Source organism: Lactuca virosa, chromosome 8, assembly GCF_052849685.1.
Source record: "Lactuca virosa cultivar CGN04683 chromosome 8, Lactuca_virosa_CGN04683_v6, whole genome shotgun sequence".
Classification (NCBI taxonomy): domain Eukaryota; kingdom Viridiplantae; phylum Streptophyta; class Magnoliopsida; order Asterales; family Asteraceae; genus Lactuca; species Lactuca virosa.
Genome location: NC_136433.1, coordinates 109,343,509 through 109,367,278, shown reverse-complemented (window position 1 = coordinate 109,367,278; position 23,770 = coordinate 109,343,509). Strand labels below are relative to the sequence as shown.

Sequence of the window (23,770 nt, the reverse complement as noted above, 5' to 3'; positions counted from 1 at the left end):
AAAACCCAACACATATAACTAGACTTAGGGCTCGTTTGATTTGCCTTCTACCTGGGTCCGAAGCTAGGACCCAATCCTAACTTCCCAGTCCATGCGTTTGTTTTGGTTGTTTACCTTCTGAATCGGTCCTTACTTTGAACCGAGTCCTTCACTTTACATTGGACTGAATCCTCACTTCAAAACCATCGAACCTAGGGCGTGTTCGACGCGAAGCATTTTGGAGCGTTTGAGAACTTCTAGCTTCTAGTGTTTGACAAAATGCTCCGTTTTGAACAGAAAACTTCGTTTGACACTACAAGCTTCTAGCGTTTAGTTTAAACAAAACGCTCCAAATCCAAATGTCACTTCATGTAGCGTTTAACAAAATGCTACAAGCTACCCACTACCAGCTAGTTTTGTCGAACACGCCCTAGTTTGTTCTTCATTAAGCTTCAGATTAGCCCCTCCCTTGGACTCGTTTTCAGTCCACATGTTTAATGTTCCATTTTGCTTCTAACCCGGTTTAAACTTTAATCTAATTATTAACTATCAAAAGACACTTTGTCTAAATGGAATCATCATGTTGTTCTCCTATTTTAATTTTTATTCATAATTTTCTTCTAACGCTTGATGGGTTTTTTTCAATGAAAAAAAAGGAACCTAATTAGCAATTTTTGAGTTAACTTGTTGCAGGTTTTGCAACTTACGAATAGTTTATCCTTTCTTCGTAAACGCATGATGCACCCTTGAGTAAAGACTTATTCTATAGAGTATAGATTGTATCCAAAATATTAATTTTAAATTAATTTTCAGATTTTATAGCGTAATTTGTTTTCTTCTTGATCGTCGTTTTCCTGACTGTTACCCAGAGCTTCATTCTCTCCCTTTGTTATGGCCGCCTGAAGAAACCGTCCTGTCCTCTTCATCCCACCATCGTTCTCTTTTGTCTGTGTGAAATACAGAGAGAGAGAGATACACACATCTTCAGATTCACACATGTATCTTCTGTAAGCAAACCGAATTTACAGGTGAGTTTATTCGCTTACTGCGCAATCGCGTGTTTTAATTGCGTAAATACATCGCATCTTTCCATTAGTTCGAACTTCTTTCGTGTTGTACCACTTGTTCCTTGTAGTTGATTGAAAATAATTTTTGTTTTCGTCTTCGTTCCTAATCAAGATTTCTTGCTTAAATCTTAGTATTTAATTGACGTGAAAGCGATTTTTTTTTCCGTATAAGTATCATGTGTTTCTACATGTATAAGGTTACTTAAATCTATCTGTCAAACTTTACTGGAAGTCTTGTAAAATTTGGGGTTTTTACGTTTTCATGTATTAGTTATTGCACGAAGGGCAACTTCGCAATTTCTACTAAATTAGAGGAAGGTTTATTAATCTGAAGCGGCAACAATAATATACGAGTTTTCACTCTACCTTTGTTCTCCCTCTCCAGGTTTTGGCGCTATCGTGTTAATAATTTACAGAAAAGAAGAACGGTAGTTCTTAATTTGTGAAATTTATGTTAAAAGAGGAGTAATGGTGATAGTTCGAGTGAAGTTTTGTGAGTCCAGAATTCTGGAGCAAAATAATTACATGACATCACTCTCTGCTTTCTTCCTTACTTTTACTCTTCGATTCTCGAATAGTTTGTATAGCAATGGCTAGTTTCATGAAGAGTTGTTAGTCATGATTTGAAATCTCTCTGTTTCCATGTTCTTCAGATCTTCTCCAATCAGAAATTTCTTTTTGACAAGTTCCTTTTACTTAACTTCAGATTCTTGTATACTTCATTCTTGTCCGTTTGACAAAGGGGATTGATTACATTGATGGAAAAGAACGAAGAGTCAGATAGCCCAGGTTGGGGCGCTTCATTCTTCATGCAGACTACTGAAGATGTTACCAGAGCTTTTATGGCTGCAGCAGCAGCAGCTAGTGCTGCTCCTTCTTCAAGACCATCAGTTTTATACTCATCAAAAGATGACAGTGGTGGGCATCTCCAAAAGCTTCAGAATCAAGTTTTCAAAGTACTGAAAGGTTTATCTCATCCTACTGAAGAGAAAAGAAGCTACAACCCAGAAGTATTAACTACCCAAAAGCGTCAATGGGCAAGCTTCCAATTACAGGCCCTGGTATTTTCTTTGTTCACAAATCTTTCATTCTTTTTGTTGTACTCTGATGCTATTGACATTGTTATCCTTCTCCATCATGAGTGTTTATAATTTCAAAAAAAATTTCAGCATCGCAGGATATTGAAAGAACCATCAAGGCTGTTTGAGAGCTTTGTAGTGGTTGGACTTCATCCTGACTGTGATATTCAGTCACTTGAGAGACAGTACTTTGGCAGAAATTCTCAAGTCAATGGTCAACATCAACCAGTGTCCACTGTAGAAAATCTTGACCCTCAGGTGTTGCCCTCTACCCCACACAAATAGTTTAAGTTATTAACTTTGTTTCATTCTTCTAGAATATGTTACTTAGTTATATATACATTCATTTCAGGTTCTGTTTGTTTACCCTCCGGATAAACAGCTGCCATTAAAATACAGGGACCTCCTTTCATTCTGCTTTCCTGGTGGAGTGGAGGTTTGGTTTGGCAACAGTAGTTTCTTATTTTACCTTAATGAACATTTATGTCTTAACTCTTAAATGTTGCTTACTTGTAATTGCAGGTTAATGCTGTTGAAAGAACTCCTTCTATGAGTGAACTGAATGAAATACTTCTTGGACAGGTTCATAAACATTTAGAACCCTGCAACTCTGTTATGTTGAAATGTTGTATGTTAACATGGTGGTGGTTTTTGCAGGAACACCTTAAAGAGAGTGACCTCTCCTTTGTATTCAGGTTGCAGGTAATCCACACAGTATTATTTTCTCAAACATAATTTTTGTTAGTTTTGGGATGCTTTTGTTATTAGGTTCTGAGCTTTAATACTACATAGGGTGCAGATGATTCGATTCTTTATGGTTGCTGTTTAGTAGCTGATGAATTGGTTCAAAAACCTTCTACATTAATTTCAAGTTTGTCAGATGGACAATTTCGCCCTTCTTCCAGCCGACGCATCTTAACAACTCGCCGCTGTTACTGCATTCTTTCAAGGCTTCCATTTTTTGATCTTCATTTTGGCGTGTTGAATAGGTTTGTCATATTATATAAACTAATAACAGTAATCTTTCCATCTATTTTTTGATCTTCATTTTGGCCATTGATACCTATCACATTATATGTGTTTTTTTTAGCATTTCCACTGAAGAAAGGTTGGAGCGGTTGAGAGAAAGTATCAGTGGCTTAGATCTTGAGTCTTGTGATGTGCATGAGCATGAGCATGACAATAAAGTATATTCAGAAGAAGAAGAGGACAAAACAAGTGGTATTTCAGCTGAACATGGAGATAAGTTATTGCTGAATGGAACCAGAGAGACTCTACATAATTCTATCACTGAAACCCTAGTTACAGATGATGATAAGGCTGTAGCAGTTTCTGAAGTTTGTGATGCTTCTGTTTATGATATAGTTAACAATGATCAGCCATCTCAAAGGCAGATACCAAATGCAATTTTGCCTCTTCTACGTTATCAACAATATGATAGCTCAGAATCTTCCTCAAGGTATTTTATAAATTCTTGATATTTGGTATGTCTGATTATGTACAGAATACAAGAAGTATTGTTTGAATACATTAAACTTAATTAATGCAGTTTACAAGGGTCACCTAGTGAAGATAGAAACTTCAGGAGTGAGCTTGATTCAGCAGAAATGGAGGAAACATCTTTCTCTAGCCAAGAAGATAGCGAACATGATGAGATTCTTGATTGGGCCAAGGTTTTTTTTTCTTTGACTTTCCTGTTGACCTCTTGTTAAAGATTCTCTTTTCTGTGTTACATTTTGTGGAATAAGGATTCTCTTGTTCCTTTAAAGAAAGAGTACAAACGAGGAATCCTATTCCTGATTAATTTTGGTGACAAGGGATATATAATAATATATTGACTAATACTGATCTCTTCTCGAATTATGAAATATATATGCAGGAAAATAATCATGGATCCTTACAAATAATATGTGAATATTACCGATTACGCCTCCCTACAAGAGGCTCAACAGTTACATTCCATCCTCTGGATCATCTTCATCCTTTGGAATTCTATAGACCAGATGAAACAGTGTTACATATTGCAGGCTCAACTATTGATTTGATGTCATGCACCACAAGTTTTGAATTAGCAGAGGTTTTTTTTTTTTTTTTTAATACATTTATTTGCTGCTGTTATATATATATATATATATATATATATATATATATATATATAAATAATCAAGATTTTGATGATATATTATTATAGGCTCACAGTGCACTTGCAGTGGAAGAAGAAGCAACTGCTTTATCAGTTTGGGCAATTGCATGCTTGTGTGGCTCCTTGCGTCTTGAACATGTATATATATTTTAATTTATACAGTTTTATTAAAATCTTCATTGTACATTTATAAGTTTTCGTTTTCTTTTATTTTCTACAATCTACAGGTGTTGACAATATTTGCGGGTGCATTGCTAGAAAAGCAAATTGTGTTTGTATGCTCAAATTTGGTATGTAATAATGTAAATGAATGCATATTATATAGTGTTTTAAGTTTTTCTTACTTGAATCTGTTGAATAATCTACAGGGAATATTATCTGCTTTAGTTTTGTCAGTTATACCCCTCATTCGTCCCTACCACTGGCAAAGTTTTTTAATGCCGGTAATAGCTTTATCATATGTTTATACAAGTATTAATCATGTTTTAACTTTTTAGTTTTAATAAAAGTTTATCCATTTTACTTCAGGTCTTGCCAAATGACATGGTGGACTTCTTGGATGCACCTGTTCCATTTGTTGTAAGTTAGTTTTTCTTATTTATTTTTTATGTAAAAAAGATTACTAGTGTTTTATATAATTTGTTAAACAGGTTGGTGTGAAGCACAAAACTGCTGAAGTACAATCCAAGTTAGCAAATGTTATTTTTGTTGATGCAAACAAAAATCAGGTAAGTGTTTGCTTCACTCATATATACCTTTTTTCATATAAATAGAACAAAATTGAAAACATACTCATATACTTATATAAATCTGTTATTTTGTTTTTGGGTTAATTAGGTTAAATCAGTTTCAGTACCAAATTTACCTAGACACAAGGAGTTATTTGCAGCCTTAAGTCCATACCATGCTCAGCTTGTGGGTGAAAATTACTTAGGGAAAAGAAGACCTGTTCATGATTGCACTAATGTGCAGGTATTACCCTTTTTTTTATATAAATTTTATTACTTCTTTTTAAGACTTAGGTTATATAAATATTGATGAAACTTATTTATTTATTTATAAAATTGAAATGAATACACAGGTGGAAGCTGCAAAGGGATTCCTAACAGTATTACGATCTCACTTAGATTCTCTTTGCTCTAACTTACGTTCTCACACAATTACAAATGTTCAATCCAATGATGATAAGGTATTTATTTATTTATTTTTACTCAGCACATTATTTTCTATATATCTAAAAAGTAAATAATTTGACCACCCCAGGTATCTTTGCTTTTAAAAGAAAGTTTCATCGATTCGTTTCCTAGTCGTGATCGACCTTTTATGAAGGTGCATTTTTATATAAAAAATCTTGTTAACGTTATTAAGAAAAAGAAGGTATATAAGCTTACTATTATTTATTTATTTATTTATTTGTTGCAGCTTTTTGTGGAGACGCAACTTTTCTCTGTACATACGGATCTGGTGTTATCTTTTTTCCAGAAGGATTAGTACAAGCAGAGCACATAATAAAATAAAATTATACAAAAAAAATCTCTCTCAAAAACTAATTATGTAATGAAATATTTATTTCATTTCCCCCTTGTTCTTTCATGTCAGTTATGCAGAAATGGAAACCTGAAAGTGGGGCCAAAAGAGTAAGGTTAAAAAAAATTGTACCAAGAAAATTTGTAACTTTAATGAGAGACCACCAAATGAAATGAGTCAGTGGACAGTGGAGTCATGAATGTGAATTTACTTTTGGTGTTTTTAGGTGTGACTGCTGAAACAAATAATTGAGCTTTTGTGTACCTTGTTATATAATTTAATGCTTTCGGGACCTTTAGAAAGAGGAATGAATTAACATATGCATATATATGAATTTCGTTGGTGGTCCTATTAAACATGTAAAATGCTATGTTATATCTGGAGACTTGTAGTTTCTTTCGGTAACATAAAGTTTAGATGCTTTCTTTTTCATCCTATTGGACACTGGAATGGAACATAGTCTGTATATCTATCTTTAGAAAGGATTCTGTTCTTTTTAAGGATGAGATTGTTACTATGAAATACGGCTCTCTTTGCATAAAGTACAAGTCATTCAAAGCATAGTTGCTATGTAAATATTCCAAAGCTAAAAAAGCCATTACGTATACCAGGATCTGTTATATATTTTGATTTTGGTTAAATTGATGTTTTCAAATGTCCAAAAAAAACCGCCTATATGAAATTAAAAACATTATGTCATTATTAATTTCAAATAACTGTAATTGATACTATAAAAAGTTGTCATCGTTTTGCCATAAACTATAATACCACTAATTTTCACAAACTTTAATTGTTATACCACATAAGTTTTAAATTTAAATTAATAATGAGTTAATGACACATACTCGTTTTAACTTCACGTAGACTATGCAATTGATATTTTAATAATGGGTGGTCTGACGTTAAAGACATCGGATAAAAATCAAAGGTTTTTGGATTTTTACAGTCCGTTCATTGAGGCTTATAATGACGGATAAGAGTGTCGATGGCTGTTTACTTCACGGATTTAATTGGGTTAGTTGGATTGTTTTGTTTGGCATGAGATTTCCAATAAGGTTCCAATGGCTAAAAATCTTGTTAATAGAGGTGTTAATTTGGAGTTGATGAATTGTCACTTGAATGATGAGGAGGTGGATCACACTTTCTTTAAGTGCAACTTCTCAACACAAATCTAGAGTTGGTTTATCAACTAGAGTGGGTAGTTAGCTTCGGGGATAGATTGGAATTGCTTACAATATTGGCAGTCCCGCTTTCTGATAAGAAGAAAAAACTCAAACTTACCCTCATGCACTCTGTGATTTGGTTAATCTGGAAGGCACGATATTCTTTGATGTTCAACATAAAGAGATGCTCTCCCTTAAAACTAGCGGATGACATTCAATTAGTTTCGTTTAACTGGATTAAGCATAGATTTTCTGTTAATTTCATTAGTTGGTTTGAGTGGTGTATTGATCATTGTAATGCATGTACTCTGTAATTTTGTCTAGCGGCTTGCTAGATTTTAATACATCCGCGGTCTACCGTTTAAAAAAAAATCTAGTTGTGAACCATTAATTTAATCAAAATAAGAAAATATAATGATTTTAGTAGACATCAAGATAACATAATAGTTTTTGAACACCAAAAAATAATACATTGAGAATAAGAAAACAATAATTTAGTCTTCTATTTACTTGTTTAAGAAAACAATTATTCTAATTACGGAATGAAGATCACCGTTTTCTTAATTTGTTCTTGGGATCGTTCTGATTGTTTTCAAGTCCTCTCTAATAAATGAAAGTTTATTTTTTTTTGCCACTTGTCACACTTTCATTCAATTTGTCAAATGTCATTTTGTAGTTATTTTGAATTAATTCTTTTTCCACATGTCATTTTATGAGTTTTTCTGTTTTATTAAATTCCACATAATATTATAATGTAATAATTGCAATAAATATAGTAATAAATGGATATAAATTTCATTAATGAACTTACCTTTTAATTTCAAAATTCCCAAAATTAAAGCTCATTAATTTTTTTTATTTAAATTATTTGTTTAAATTTAAAAGATAAAAAACTTTTTCATTATAATAAATCATTATTTTTCTTATTTTCTTATAAAATCAAAGTTCTCAAATATTTTGACATTTATTTTTAACTTTTTTTTTTTAAATTAACCCATGTAATAATAAGTAAATAAACTTCAATTTGGCTTTCCATTATTACCATCAATGTTGATTTGAACTAGGGTTTTCCATCCAATGTAGACCAACTTCATATACCATATCTAATATGCCAACATTTAAAATCTAAAAACATTTGAATAAATTTTGCTTTTTGATTACTTTGTGTTCTTCCACACATCCTCTAGAAGAAATCGATTACTCAAATGAAAAACCAAAATCGATTCTCAAAGCATCCCAACAACCTAATACATTCCCTAGAAAAACATTCAGATGAACAGAAAAATGACAAAAATTAATACTCATAAATTCATCTAAATGTCACATTGGATATAATTTGAAGTTTTGTCGTGTCAGATGCCACACTATACGGACATCTAGATAGAAAATCAGTTTACCCAATTAAAATCGATAATAATGGTATAATAAAAAACCAGGGAAGGGTTTATTGTCTGTTGTGTATAATTGTAAAATAGTAATCTAAAGAATATGTCAATATGTTGTTTTTACATTATTAACCCTGTTGTAATTGGAGAAAGATGGTGGGTTGGTTTTGGTAGTTGGTTCAAAGAAATAAAAGTGGGGGTGGTAGTGCTGTCACAGAGGTGAAAGAAACAAGCACTAATGATGGGAAGAGTTTCTTCAACTCTTGTTTCCTTTTTCTTGTGGTTGCAGAAAAAAGAACATGCTCATGCATTGTAGATTGTGTTGTGATTTTGTTTGCAAGTTAATATAAACTTTCAAAACAATTCTTATTTAGCATTTTCTTTAATAAATTTGACATATCCTTTATTATAATAACTTCATGAATTATATTATTAGAGTCCAAGGAGTCGTATATAATAATGTCATGTTTTCAAGATCTACGAATGTTGTCTTCAAAAGAACTAGTTTCGCTATCCAGAAAGGACTAAATAGAGACAATTTGTTACTCGCTTGCCTTCCATCGTTATATATTGATGTTTGTAATTTGATATTTTTAATATAAACAAACCCTATTTTTAACTATTAGATAATAATAACAAATACAAATTATTCTTTTTATAATTAGTTATTGTATTATTTAACTAACCATTTTATTAAAATTTTAAAGACCAAAATACTAAATTTTAAATTGTTCGAAACATTGATCGAATTTAATGAATCATAATAGACTAATATCAATTTAAAAGTAATATATCATCACAAGTAACAAATATTAGCTATAAAATCTATCATACAAATAATAAATTAAAAATACCTAAATACAAAGCTTTAGCACCAAATTATATAAAAATAAAAGTTTAACAATAAGTTTGATAGATTTGATATAAATGAATATTATAACACGATGTTTGATGTTTTTACTATTAATCATTATCATTTTTATGTATAAAATGATATTGGATTGGATACACATTATCAATTATTGTTGACACAACATTGATTTCATGTTTGAGTCGGAGGGTTCTATTTTACACCAAATTTTGTGCAAAAAATTAGAATTTGGTATTGTGTTGGAGATGTCTTTAAAAGTTTGAAGTCTAAATTAATGTATTATGCAGTTTTCATAAACTTGTTGAATAGAAGATTAGAAAATTCATGAAATAACCAAAAGTTAGGAGGTGTTTTAAGGAATTAATCATGAAATTTTGAGTTTTGGAAAATGACCACGAGATCCGTAGAGGGGGCTTTGCGGTTCCCTTTAATCCTCTGAGGAACGATGCACGGTACTGAGGAAATGACGTGGCACCACTAAATGACAAAAAAAAAATTGTGGCTGTAATGGTTCCACAGAGGTGGCTCTGCGGATCTATAATATCTCTGAGGAATTGGTAGTTGATTGCAATTTTTACGATTTTACCCCGTTTTCGATGGTTCCTCACAGGATTATAGCGATCCGCAGAGGTGTACAATGGATCCGCAGAGCCACCTCTGCGGAACCATTATAGCCACGAAATTTCTGTCATTTAGTGGTGCCACGTCATTTCCTCAGTAATGTGCATCGTTTTTCAGAGGATTAAAAGGATCACATCTCGTGGTCATTTTTCAAAACTCAAAATTTCATAGTTAATTCCTTAAAACACCCCTAACTTTTGGTTATTTCATAAAGTTTCTCGTAGAAAATACATATACCAAATTTGTCTAATCGAAACAGACATGTTGTGTGGTTTCTCTTTAACTTGTGGCACCAAATATCATAATTACAAAATATTTTGTACTATCTGAAATAAATATATCGTACAATGTGTCCTTTATAGACACAATATGAAGAAATTTTTTAATAAAAATATTAGAATTTTTTTTATTGATGAAACAAAAATATGAACCATTTGAATAAAAAGTAACACGATCCATAAAACAAATCCTGAAAAAATATTTCGATCATTCATTTTTACGATAAATTTGTTGTTGTTCATTAAAATTGTTCAAAAAATGAATTTTGTTTGATTTACTAAAACAAAATTCACTTCTTAGGACAATTTTAGTGAATAATAACAAATTTATTGTAAAAATGAATCATCAAGATATTTTTTTAGGATTTTTTTGTGGATTTATCAGAATCCACAAAAAAATCCTAAAAAAGTATTTTGATGATTCATTTTTACAATAAATTTGTTGTTATTCACTAAAATTATCCAAAAAGTGAAATTTGTTTGATTTACTAAAAAATAAATCATGAATGTGTTTTTCGAGAATTTTTTGCTTGTGAATGTTGCATCTAAGAGGGATCAATACTAAAAAATGATTTGATGAGTTTTTTTTTTTTTTTTTTTTGAAATATGCATATATGCACATCTAAATATGCATACATGCATATTTATGCTTTTTGTGTTTTTTTTATACATTTTTAAGTTGCAATTTTCTTAAAAGCTGATATTAGAGTCTGATTGTTGTGTTGGTTTAAAAAAAATACTTAATGACTTATTTAAGGACTTAGGAGTTGGGCACATGCCCCGATGTCTAACATTTTTTATATATAAATACTCCAGTTATTTTTAATTTTACTCTAAAACCCTTTATGTTTTTGAAAAGGTTCAAAAATTGCCCCCAACAAAAAATGTTGGAATCGCCATGTATATATCCCACCAATTTGGAAATGACTTGGTGTCTCCTTGAAATGCAACACCAAACAATGTTATGGTAAGGTGAAACACACCACCCTTTTCATAAGAACAAATAAGTGGATGGATGGAGTGATGCAGTGTAAGGTACAAGTCAGGAAAGCATAAAGTAGCATGCTTGAATTGGACCATTTAGGGGTATGGGTGGATGGTTAGAGTGGATTACCCTAAAAGAAGAAAAGGTCATATTGATATTGTGGGTTATTTACTGTCAAAGTAAGAAAAAAGAAAACAGAGAAATGAAAAAGTAAAAGTAGAAAAGAAAAGAAAGAAAAGAAAATAACCCGTACAAATGGTTCTTCTATGGGAACTCCGACTTCCTACTGTCACTTTCTGCCCTTCGAGATCACCTCTATCTTTTTTATATAAATCTTCTGGGTTTTTATGGTTTTAGAGTTCCATACAACATGCTCTTACATACATTGTAAAAAATTTCTATCGGCAGCTATTTATAGCAGATATATCAAATATGAATAGTTAGACTTTAATTTATTTTTCAAAGAAGACACAGAAGACAAAAAAAAATTGTATTTGGTAAAATTTCTTTCCATATATAGAATGTAGGGGTGTGCAATAAACCGTATAAACCGTCCGCACCGCACCAAACCGCACCGCATAACGCGGTTTAAAACACTCGCGGTGCGGTTTGTATATTTGTTAGACCGTATTATGCGGTGCGGTTTGTGGTTTAAGATTACAAAGTTGCGGTTTAAACCGCACCGCATTGATAAAATCAATTAATGATTATATATATATATTCAAAAATATTTTGATATGTCCTAAATTAGTGACATTATCTTAAGTTTTTAAAATGTAATCGTAATTAATCCAAAATTTAATGCAGTTATCATAGTTTTTTTTGTCTCAAATTCATTTTCAACTAAGATTCAGTGACCATTATTTTATGGTCACTATGTTTTCTTAACTTATGTATATTCATAAGTAGTTAACGACCACAATTATTTGACCACCAAATTTCTTAATGACCACTTAGTGAGCCGTTAGCGATGACAATGATAGTATTATCATTAAATTTAAAGTAAATAATTAGTCAAACCGCATATAAACCGCATAAACCGCCCGCACCAAACCGCACCGCATAATGCGGTTTTGAACGTTTGCGGTGCGGTTTGCGGTTTCTAAATAACTCAAACCGCATATTCGGTGCGGTTTGCGGTTTTGGCTCTAAACCGCACCAAACCGCACTGCGCACACCCCTAATAGAATGTATGTTATATACATGTGTACGCCAGAAGATGCAATGTTTTATTTCACGTAGAAGTTAGAACTATGTTTAACAATAAACTAAGGGTTGCAATGTTTTTTAGGGCAAAATGGGCAGCTGTACATAGCCAAATTCTTTTTTTTTTGGATTCAATACACTATTTGAATATGAATAAATAATTATTTTACTCTTCTGTTTAAGGTGATGAATAACACATAACCATTTATTTAATAATCGTTATAAATTAAACATATCAAGCACGAATAAAATGTCCTAAAACTCTTTTGAGTTTCAATAGAAAATTAAGTTTTACTTATAGATTGTAATAAATAAATAAATAAAAATAACTTGTTGTTTCTAACATTGAGCCCTTAAAAACCAACTAATGCCCTCTACCACATAGCGGTGCCATACTTGTCGTAAATAAATAGGCACCGACATTAATATATACATGTTAATTCAGAGAAACAGTTACTTTTGGGACTTTAGACTTTTGCCACAGTATTTTCCACACTTTGGCAAATTTGGTCCCGTTTTGTTTTTGCCTCCGGTTGTCTGTTGGCGATGTAGTGGAGGCAAATGACATCGTCGTTACTTTCTTTCACCATTTGTTTCCACACGGCTTTTGTAAACCTAATATTATCTATAGAGTTATTTTTGCTCCCTCCACCGCCCCTGTCATCCAATACTGGGGATTAATTTAGAATATGCATTCATATTAAACTTCAATTAATTTCAATTCACCGCTTCGTTTTGGACTTTGGCGATTACGTTGCTCATCTCTCCCACCTCCACCATCACATGTTTCCGTTAGCTTCTTGTTAAATAAACAATAGTTTTCAAACTAAAACTTGGCTTAATTGTTCTTAATATAATTTATTATTTATGAAATGGTTTGGGTTATATGTATTGTGGTTTCAGTGTATTAAATCTCGCGGGTTGAGTCCGGATAGTCCATGGATGTTAATTGGATTCTATATATTATACATCTTATCTTCCAGGTCATAAGATACACACACTCAAGCAACATATCGTAGTTCTCTTTCAATTAAGGGTTTCATTGTTCTTGTTGTTCATATGTATTCTTCAATTCTTGATAATTCTTGTGAGAGTAGATCTAGATGAGACTAGTATAGGAATATGTAGTGATGTTTTTTATGTAAAAGTTGTACAAACGAACTGATCTATCATTAATAAATAGATTGTTCATGTTGGGAAATTCATTTTGTCAAGTTGTTCATGGTATCAGAGCTTCGTTAGTTCGTCTGAACTGTTAATCGATCGTCGGTGTTCTTCGCTTTAATCGACGGTGCTTTAAAGGTTAGGGTTTTGTCCCTTCTTCCTTTTACCATCTATTCTTTGAATCTTAGTCTGTTATCAACATCTGTTGTGTTGATCTAAAAATTCTGATCAGAATCTGTAGCTCTAACACCCTGGTGTTGATCTAGGGTTTCAGTCCTTTGTTCTTTATTTTGGTTTTTTTGGATCTCGGTTACTGCGAGTTTGTGTTTTCTTTGCAGGATCGTTGCTTCGGTATTTGTTCAATCTATCGACGTTCGACGGAATCTGTAAAATCTGATCAACTCTTCAGAGAACAGAACCTAGAAGTTCTGAAATAACTCTGAAGAGAACATATTCATTCTTATCTGATAAACTCGTTTAGAGAACTGAACCAAGAAATCCTGATATTAACCTGAGAGGTTTGTCGTGTAATTTGCTGGTACGTGTCTCTAAGTTTTTTTGTTGATTCTTCATTGCGGTTTGTCGAAGACTAAAATCTCTCACTGTAAGTCTTCTTTATCTTTTCTGTCTGTTCAGGCTTGTTCCTGGTAGTCTGTGTTCTGACCTTTGTTTGTGTGTCTACTTACGCTCTCTCTGTTGTCTGTTGTTTTACCTTGAGGTTGTGTTACAAATCTTAGTTCACCATTTCATTGGCTGAATTTTTTGATTCTGTAACTCAGTTTCTTTTTTTTTTGTGAGTGTTTTCTTTTATTGGTTCTTGATTGTTATTCATGACTGCTGGTGAGACTCCTGGTGGATTAGGGACGAAGTCCATTGAAACACCAGATGTTGATGATCCATTGTATATTCATCCTACTGATACAGTTACTGGAACTATTATCACTTTCAAATTACTTGGAACTGAAAACTTTAGAGTTTGGAAAAGTGCTATGACTAGGGCTTTAAAAGCCAAAAATAAACTTGGATTTGTTGATGGAACTGTTAAGAAAGTTGAAAATGATCCCATTAAGTCTCTTAAGTGGGAAAGAGCCAATGATGTCGTGTGTTCTTGGTTACTTGGATCTATTTCAGAGACCATTTATGCAGGACATGTTGGCTCTGAAAAGGCTATTGAAATTTGGAATGAATTGAATGAAACTTATTTTAAATGTGATGGATCTGTTATTTTCAATATTCATCAAAGAATTAACTCACTAACTCAAAGTGGATTGTCTGTTTCAGACTACTATAACAAACTTGATTCCTTATGGAAGGAATTTGATGGGTTAACAAACTTAACAGAATGTGTTTGTGCTGCCTCTACCCCACTGATTAATCACTCTAAACTTATGAAACTCATGCAGTTTCTAAGTGGTCTTGATGATTGTTACAATCAAGTCAAAAGTCATATTCTTTTAACTGATCCTCTTCCAAATGTTAGAAATGCTTTTGCAATTATTTCGAGAGCAGAATCTTTTCAGAAAAATGGTTCTATGTCGAATACTTCCAATACCAGCAAATCTCAAACAACTATTGTTTTTAATAGTAAACTCAATGATAATAAAAGGAACAGAGGTCCTAATCAAGGACTTCAGTGTAAACATTGTGGTATAAAAGGTCATACTATAGAAAAATGTTACAAGCTTGTCGGCTATCCCAAAGATTTTAAACCCAGAAATAGTGGTAATAGGTTTTCTAATAACCATAACAACAATATTTTTTCTAATCAAAATAGTTCTGAAAGATCCTTCTCTGGATACAATGTTGTTTCTCCTAACACTGATACTTGTTCTTCCAGTGTTAATGTTTCTGATTTTAGATCACTCACTCAAGAACAATTCACCAAACTACTTCAGCTTATTGGTGATAAACAATCCATGGATGAAGTAACTGCCAGTGCTAATATGGCAGGTACTTCATGTAATTCTTTTTTTACAAATTCCTTTAAATCTGATAATTGGGTTGTGGATTCGGGAGCTAATCAACATATGACCTCCTCAGAATCAAATTTAAATGATCTTGTTAATGTGTCAAACCTTAATCTCAGAGTGGATCATCCCAATGGATCTACTTCTAAAATCCAAAAAATTGGAAATTTGAACTTATCAAATAAACTCACTTTGTTTGATGTCTTTGTGGTCCCTGAATTAAATGTTAATTTGTTGTCTGTTCACAAGTTATGTAAGGATAGTAAATGTAAGGTTCTTTTTGATGAATATAAATGTATGGTGCAGGACTCACAGTCCATGGAGACTGGTAATGAGGGAGGGGGACTTTATTACCTCAATAGTACTCCTTCAGGCAAGTCTTCCTGCAATTCTAGTGTTGTTAAGTGTTTTGTGTCTAAGCTAACTTGGCATAGCAGACTTGGTCATCCATCTGATCAAGCTCTTAATGCTTTAAAAGGGAAATTAAATTTTAATAACAATTCTTTGCCCCCTTGTCAAGTTTGTCATAAAGCCAAGCAAACTAGAGAACCTTTTTCCAAAAGTCTTCATTCCTCAAAAAAACTTGGTGATCTAGTTCATTTTGATGTTTGGGGTCCTTATAAAGTTCATTCTGTTGGGAACTTTAGGTCTTTTTTAACTATTGTTGATGATTTTACTAGAGGCACATGGGTTTATCTTTTAAAGTCCAAAGAAGAAGTTTTTTCTTGTATTCAAAATTTTTTAAATCTTGTTGAAAATCAATTTTCAGTTAAAGTAAAAGTTGTTAGATTTGACAATGGAACTGAATTTATAAATCATAAAATAAAAGATTTGTTTAATTCAAAAGGGATTTTGCATCAGACATCTTGTGTTTACACTCCACAACAGAATGGTGTTGTGGAGAGAAAACACAGACATATATTAAACATATCTAGGTCTTTGCTTTTTGAATCTGGATTACCTATTAAATTTTGGGGAGATGCTGTTATGACTGCAGTTTTTTTGATAAATCGTATTCCTACTTCTGTTCTAAATGGTTTATCTCCTTTTGAGAAGATATACAATCAATCTCCAAAATTTGATAATTTGAGAGTGTTTGGATGTCTATGTTTTGCAACAAAGTTAAACATTATTGATATGTTTTCTCCTAGGTCTGAAAAATGTGTTTTAATTGGTTATTCTAATGAGAAAAAGGGTTATAAACTTTTGAGTCTTGATACTAGTCTTGTCTTCTTTTCCAGGGATGTGAAATTTTATGAAAATGTGTTTCCTTTTAAGATGAAGTCTTCTCCTACTTCATCTAAAACCTTTGCTCAAAATGGTCCTCATTCCTTCACTTTTTTGGATCCATTTTCCAATAACGAGTCTGACTTTTCTGAGTCTGTGATTAATAGCTCAAATTTAGATGACTTGGGAGTGACCCATCAAACTGATGGTGCAGATGATCCTCAGTCTAATACTGATGTTAGTACAGATACTATGGTAGATGATTCGTTTGTGCCTTGGTTTGGTGAGGATGTTCCCAGTACATCTGATCAGACTGAGGAAAATATTCATGTTTCTTCTTCATCTAGGCCTTTAAGAACTCCCAAAATGCCAACTAGATTTAATGATTACATTATAGAAGGGAAGTATAAATATGGAGTTGAGAAATCTGTTAATTATTCTAATCTTGATACTGAAACAAAATGTTTTATCTCTAACTTGAATAAAACTCTTGAACCTCAAACTTATAATGAAGCTTGTAATGATCCAAACTGGATCAAAGCTATGAATGAAGAAATGGAGGCTTTGTACAGAAATAACACATGGGAAATAACTGAACTACCAAAAAATAGAAAACCTATTGGTTGTAGGTGGATTTATAAGATTAAATATAAATCAAATGGAGAAATTGATAGGTACAAGGCTAGAATTGTAGCCAAAGGCTACAATCAGAGAGAACGTCTTGACTATTTTGAGACCTTTTCTCCTGTAGCAAAATTGGTTACTGTTAGAATTGTGATTTCTTTAGCTATTAATAATAATTGGGATTTATTTCAGCTGGACATTAACAATGCTTTTTTGTATGGTAGCTTGGATGAGGATGTTTATATGACATTACCTCAGGGCTATCATACAAAGGGGGACAGTCGTGTTTGTAAACTTAAAAGATCTTTATATGGTTTAAAGCAAGCTCCTCGTAAATGGAATGAAAAATTATGCAGTTCCTTAGCTGATTTTGGTTTTTCTCAAAGCATCAATGATTTTTCTTTATTTGTTCGTATTAAAAATGGATCCATTGTCATTCTTTTGGTTTATGTTGATGATATAATTGTTACAGGAGACAATATAACTGAGATTGAAAATGTTAAGTCTTTTTTAAAATCTCTTTTTTTAATAAAGGATTTGGGAAAATTAAAATATTTTCTTGGAATTGAGGTTATTAACACAAATTCTGGTGTTTGTCTTACACAGAGAAAGTACTGTCTTGAGTTACTTCATGAGTTTGGTCTTCTTGGTTGTAAACCTGTTAAAATTCCTCTAGATCCATGTTCTAAAATTGTTAAAGATGGTATTGATAGTTCTGATGTTTTGTTAACTAATATTACTGAGTTTCAAAAATTAATAGGAAAATTAATATATTTGACTGTTACCAGGCCATACATTTCTTATACTGTGCAGACTTTAAGTCAGTTTATGCATAGTCCTAGAAAGTCTCATCTGGATATTGCCATTAGACTTTTAAGATATCTTAAATTGAATCTAGGAAAAGGTATTAGCATCATTAAATCGGATTCTTATTCTGTTACTGGTTATGTTGATGCTGACTGGGCAAAATGCTTGTCCTCCAGAAGATCTGTAACTGGTTATTGTATTTTCCTTGGTAATTCACTTATATCTTGGAGGAGTAAAAAGCAAAATATTGTTTCCAGGTCATCTACTGAATCTGAATATAGAGCTTTAGGCTCTATAACTTGTGAAATTATCTGGATTGCTAAAGTGTTATTTGATCTTGGAATTAAAATTTTTAATCCTTCTGATATTTTTTGTGATAATGACTCAGCAATAAAATTGGCTCAGAATCCTGTTTTTCATGAGAAAACTAAGCATTTTGAGGTTGATGTTCACTTTATTAGGGAAAAAAATTTTAAAAAAATTGTTAATCTAGTTAAAATTGAATCTGATAAAAATATTGCAGATATTTTTACTTAAAGTTTATCTTTTCCTCAACATAATTTGTTTTCTGAAAATTTGAGAATGTTTGATCCTTTTCAAACTGTTAATTGAGTTTTTTTTGCCATTTTTAGTTTGAGGGGAGGTGTTAAATAAACAATAGTTTTCAAACTAAAATTTGGCTTAATTGTTCTTAATATAATTTATTATTTATGAAATGGTTTGGGTTATATGTATTGTGGTTTCAGTGTATTAAATCTCGCGGGTTGAGTCTGGGTCTGGATAGTCCATGGATGTTAATTGGATTCTATATATTATACATCTTATCTTCGAGGTCATAAGATACACACTCAAGCAACAACGTAGTTCTCTTTCAATTAAGGGTTTCATTGTTCTTGTTGTTCATCTGTATTCTTCAATTCTTGATAATTCTTGTGAGAGTAGATCTAGATGAGAGTAGTATAGGAATATGTAGTGAGGTTTTTTATGTAAAAGTTGTACAAACGAACTGATCTATCATTAATAAATAGATTGTTCATGTTGGGAAATTCATTTTGTCAAGTTGTTCACTTCTTTCATTGAATTGTAGTCTTCTGGTATCGTCTTCACTCTTCATCGATCTTTCATGTTTGTATTTTCCTTATTAGTTTTCGTGTCGCTTATTTGACTCATCGTCGTTGTCCTTCCAATAGGATACCACCGTCTTTTCACCCCCTTAAATCTTATACCCCTTTATCGTCTCCCTGGTGCCATCGCAGCTTTCGCCTGCTAGTTGACTACAACGTCGGCCGAATCAACACCAGAGCAGTCACCGTTGGCTGCGTGGTCCAACACTGTTTGCACCGCTATTTCCATTTTCTGTTGCTGTCGATTGTTGTTTGACTCCATGGATTTTGAAATTCAGGTACTTTTCTTTTCCCTTTTTTCTTTTTCTTAATTGATCGATTTTTACTATTGGTATTGACCTTGGAACGACATATTATTCTTCCCTTGTGTTTTCATTCTTTGTGTTGCTCTCATAATGTACTAGTGTGAGATTGCATATATATATATATATATATATATATATATATATATATATATATATATATATATATATATATATATATATGTGTGTGTGTGTGTGCTTTAATCCTTGATATAGAAACCACATACTTTTTTAGGGATTGATGGGGTCACTTTCTCATCTATCGATTGTATAAGATGTGTGGGATTTCAAATCTTCACGTGGCTAGCTTGGAATTTTTGTTTGGTCTACTACATGTTCGATGAAATGCTTAAGAGAACAGTATTGGCTTCAATCTGATGATAATGAATTCAATTTCAATTCTTGACTTAAGATATATGCACATGGTAGAAACTGGAAAGGTGAATGTGATGTGATGGGTTCAAACCTTTCCCCAACTCAACACTTCCTACCTATTGCCCTTATCTATTGATTTCTTTATACTCTGTTGATTGCATCTCATGTTACAGGTTTTCATTTGAATTAGTTTTCAAAGTATCATCTGTTATTGAGATTGAGCTTTATTTGATGGGTTTTATTGTAGAGCCAACTCAGGGGATGTTGGCGACAACCAGTTATATAAGGGTATTGCAGCATCATCATTATAATGGAAGTGTCACTAAGTCGTACTTGACAGGTAAATACATTATAACAGTCATTAAAATTAAAACAATTAATGGATTTTGTTATACCATCTATGTTAATAAAAACCAATCATGAGAATAAGATCATCGTATAGTTAAAATGGTGATCTTATCCTCATTGGTTTCTAAAACTGTAACGCATGGTTCCTGGTACATATTTAATTTATTAATTATTTAAATTATAAGAGCAACTCGATGAGTTGGAAGCCCCAAACTCGTCGAGTAGAGATCAGATGGGCCGCATGATTTAAGTAACATATTCGACGAGTTGAGAGGCCTCAACTCGACGAGTAGGTTGGCAGAGGAGAAACCCTAATTTCTGGGGTTTGTACTCTATTTAGGCACCTTAAACCTTCCATGTTGACCTCATTTCCAGCCTCAAGTCCCAAACCCTAATGCTATTGTGAGTGTTTGTGAGCTATTTCAAGTGATTTAGTGTGTGTTTTGAAGCTACTGGAAGAAGGAGAAGCTTGAGGACACAATAAGGAGTTTATAGATCCAGAACCCTTGTTTCATCCATGACATTTTGCTGGTAAAAAGCTTGAACCTTGCCTTGTAGTTATCTAGATCTTCTTTTGGGGTGATTTTGCTTAGTTTGGTCCAAATATCATAGTCATTGGGAGTTGGACGACACAAATGGATTTACACTTCAGATCTAAGGTCTTGAGGGGTTTTCATGAAACAAAGGTGCCAACTTTATAGCCATGGGAGTCCCATGCAACCTCTAAGCTTCTATTATGGCATTTCTAGCTCCAAATGACCATGCATGGGGATAAAGCTTGAAGCTTTACGTGATCTTCTTGTCCCTAGAGTCCAGATCTATGACCTCATGGTCTATCTTGTAGTTTTGGTGAAGTTGGGATTAAGACTTTGGCCTTTTTGGGTTAGGGCTTGAGCTTAATCCATTTAAGAAAGGTATTAATGGGTAAAGTTGGAAACTTTACCCTTCTAAAGGCATTTCCAATTTAGATATGGAATATGGGACTTGGATTTGAAGGATAAGGGCTTAATGCATTAAGAAGGATTGACAGACTGAGAAACTCGACGAGTCCACAAGGGAAATCGATGAGTTGTACTGGGAAAGTCTCGATTCTGTTGAGAAGGAAGAACTCGACGAGTTCATGGAAGAACTCGACGAGTTGGATCGCGATTTCACGATTCTATGGATTATGGGAACTCGGCGAGTTGAAGGGTAAACTCGACGAGTTGGGTCAACTCGGAGCGTTGACTTTGACTTTGACCTAGGTTTAACTTTGACCATAGTTGAGCCCAAAGGGGTTATGAGCATGAAATGATATCTAAGGGATTGTTTTGGTTCAGGGAGTGTGTAGAGTTGATTCCAGAACAGAGACGTTTCAACTATAATTTGACATTGGAGGTGAGTTTTCCTCCTGTAGGAATGGGTCGAAGGCACCAATTCCGGCCAGTTTATGTATGTTAGTATGTTCCGGACTAAGGTCCGATGTCGGGTGGTGCCCGATGAATGTTTATATGCTTTCCGGATTTCGGCCCGATGTTGAGCGATGCCCGAGGAATGTTTGTATGCTTGATGTCTTCGTGATTCTTGAATGTGTATGTATTTGTATGTTTCCGGATTTCGGTCCGATGTCGGGCAATGCCCGGGGAATGTTAGTATGCTTCTGGATTTCGGTCCGATGCCGGGCAATGCCCGAGGAATGTTAGTATGTTTATGCTATGTGACTATTTATGTGTATTTTTTGATATGTTTATATGTATACTGAGCTTTGCTCGATGCCTGGCGGGGCCCGATGAAGGGGCGAGGCCCACGATATGTTTATATATGATTATGTGCTTATGTGTATGGTATGTGGTAGTTTGGGGAGACTCACTAAGCTTCGTGCTTACAGTTTTCAGTTTTGGTTTCAGGTACTTCTGGTAGCAAAGGGAAGAGCTCGGGATGATTGCAATGCACACACCATGATGTTTAGCCTGGGATGTTTTACTCTGATGTTTTGATATGGATACTCTGATTTATGAATATGATTGGATATTTTGACGAAATGTTGTTAATGACTATGGTTGATTTAATAATTAAAATGAAATTTTTGGACCGTATTTTTGGGATGTTTCAAGTTGGTATCAGAGTCTTGGTTTGAGGGATTCGGGCACACTCTTGGGTGTGTCTGAACTCAAACTGAGGACTTGGTATGAAAAATTTCAAAAAGAAAATCATTTTTATGAAAAGGATTTCTAAAAAGAGAAAAGGGTGTGGTGCATGCAATTAGCCGAACTCAAGTAAGTTATCCCAAATTACCCATACATGTTTATTATGATATGATATGATTATGAGAACTGCATGCTAGATTAGGGTTAAGGATCTAGGAAGGATGCCTTGTATGCCTGCTATATGTGTATGAGAACTGCATGCTAGATTAGGGCTAAGGATCTAGGAAGGATGCCTTGTATGCCTACTGTATGAGTTTATTTAACTGCATGCTAGTACTGATCAGTCAGTGATATGATGGCCTGATTAGAATATGCTTGGTTTGGTTTACTCAATGCTTGAATGCTGCTTGCTTTGTGCTTTTAGGAGTTATAGTTATCTTTAACTAACTAGTAAACGAACACGTTAAGTTACATATTATGAGGACTAAATAATTTCAGAAGGTTAGGTTTAGCTCTATTTCACAGCTCTCGTTTGATTCTAACCGTTGTAGGGTAGGGCCTCTCATTCGAAGAATTATCTGGTCTTAGTAATATGTAATGGTATTCGCGAGCTAGTTAGGGGAAGCTAGCAGGGACTTCTTATGCAACTGATAGCGGATAGTGGGTCGGAGATTACCTTAGAGCAAGCCTCGGATGAGACTAGCGTGAATAACAGTAGTAGTAGAAGGGACTTGATGGAGTTTACCTTAGGCAATTCTTGAGGAAAGTACGGATAGATGTGGAAGGTAGTATGGGCCCGTACTACTGAAAGGAGAGGATCCGTACTCAAGTCAAGGAGAGCTGAGATGAATCCAGGGAACTTGTAGTGTGTGTGATCCCTCGAGTTATGATGAGTATTCTGATGTTTGTTATGGTGTATTTTCAGTATGGTGACACTACGTGCTAGGCCAGTTGGCAGTTCTGGCGCCGATGAGGGATCAGGCTCGGGCTCTGGATCCGGGCAGCTAGATGATCAGTTAAGGGAGTTCATTTCATCTGAGATCACGCGCAATATTTTGGACCAGATACCTGTGATCTTTAGTATGGTTAAGGAGGGCATTTTGGAGATTATTGACGAGAGGTTGGGTGCTTTCCGCACCGAGATGGCGACCATGATAGGGGCGTGCACGATGACATTCAGGGAGTTTCGAGCTTGTGGAGCTTCAGACTATCATGGGGCTAGGGACCCCATTGCTAGTAGCAGGTGGTTGGCTGATGTCGCCAACGCCTTCCGTACCAGCCGTTGTCCCGAGGGGAACAAGGTCCGACTTGCTTCCTGCCTTCTGAAGGACAGGGCACGTGATTGGTGGGAGGAGGTTGGACATGCTATTGGAGATGATGCCGCTCTTGGTGCGATGATCTG

The 23,770-nt window shown here is 33.7% G+C and overlaps 1 protein-coding gene across 5 annotated transcripts; it reads left to right on the top strand.

Moving 5' to 3' along the window:
- The first annotated feature begins 600 nt into the window (after positions 1-600).
- LOC145132135 (uncharacterized) lies at positions 601-6,097 on the top strand. 5 transcript variants are annotated; one of them, XM_079066805.1, is made up of 20 exons: positions 601-729; positions 849-1,007; positions 1,753-2,107; positions 2,216-2,383; positions 2,478-2,561; positions 2,648-2,707; positions 2,783-2,827; positions 2,918-3,114; positions 3,216-3,584; positions 3,675-3,798; positions 4,005-4,202; positions 4,317-4,406; positions 4,496-4,558; positions 4,637-4,711; positions 4,797-4,847; positions 4,919-4,996; positions 5,106-5,240; positions 5,350-5,457; positions 5,532-5,597; positions 5,691-6,097. In XM_079066805.1, the coding sequence occupies exons 3-20, from the start codon at positions 1,805-1,807 to the stop codon at positions 5,757-5,759; spliced, it is 2,283 nt and encodes a 760-aa protein (XP_078922931.1). In that variant the 5' UTR covers positions 601-729; positions 849-1,007; positions 1,753-1,804; the 3' UTR covers positions 5,760-6,097. The 5 variants fall into 5 exon arrangements, with proteins under 5 accessions (XP_078922931.1, XP_078922930.1, XP_078922932.1 ...); XM_079066804.1 differs by having other exon boundaries at positions 623-758; XM_079066806.1 differs by lacking the exon at positions 601-729 and adding an exon at positions 1,432-1,539 and having other exon boundaries at positions 773-1,007.
- Positions 6,098-23,770: the final 17,673 nt, after the last annotated feature.

Coding starts and splice junctions, on each gene's coding strand:
- LOC145132135 (XM_079066805.1), top strand. CDS start 1,805: ATGGAAAAGAACGAAGAGTCAGATAGCCCAGGTTGGGGCGCTTCATTC. Junction 5,241..5,349: donor ATGATTGCACTAATGTGCAG/GTATTACCCTTT, acceptor ATGAATACACAG/GTGGAAGCTGCAAAGGGATT. Junction 5,598..5,690: donor GTGATCGACCTTTTATGAAG/GTGCATTTTTAT, acceptor TATTTGTTGCAG/CTTTTTGTGGAGACGCAACT.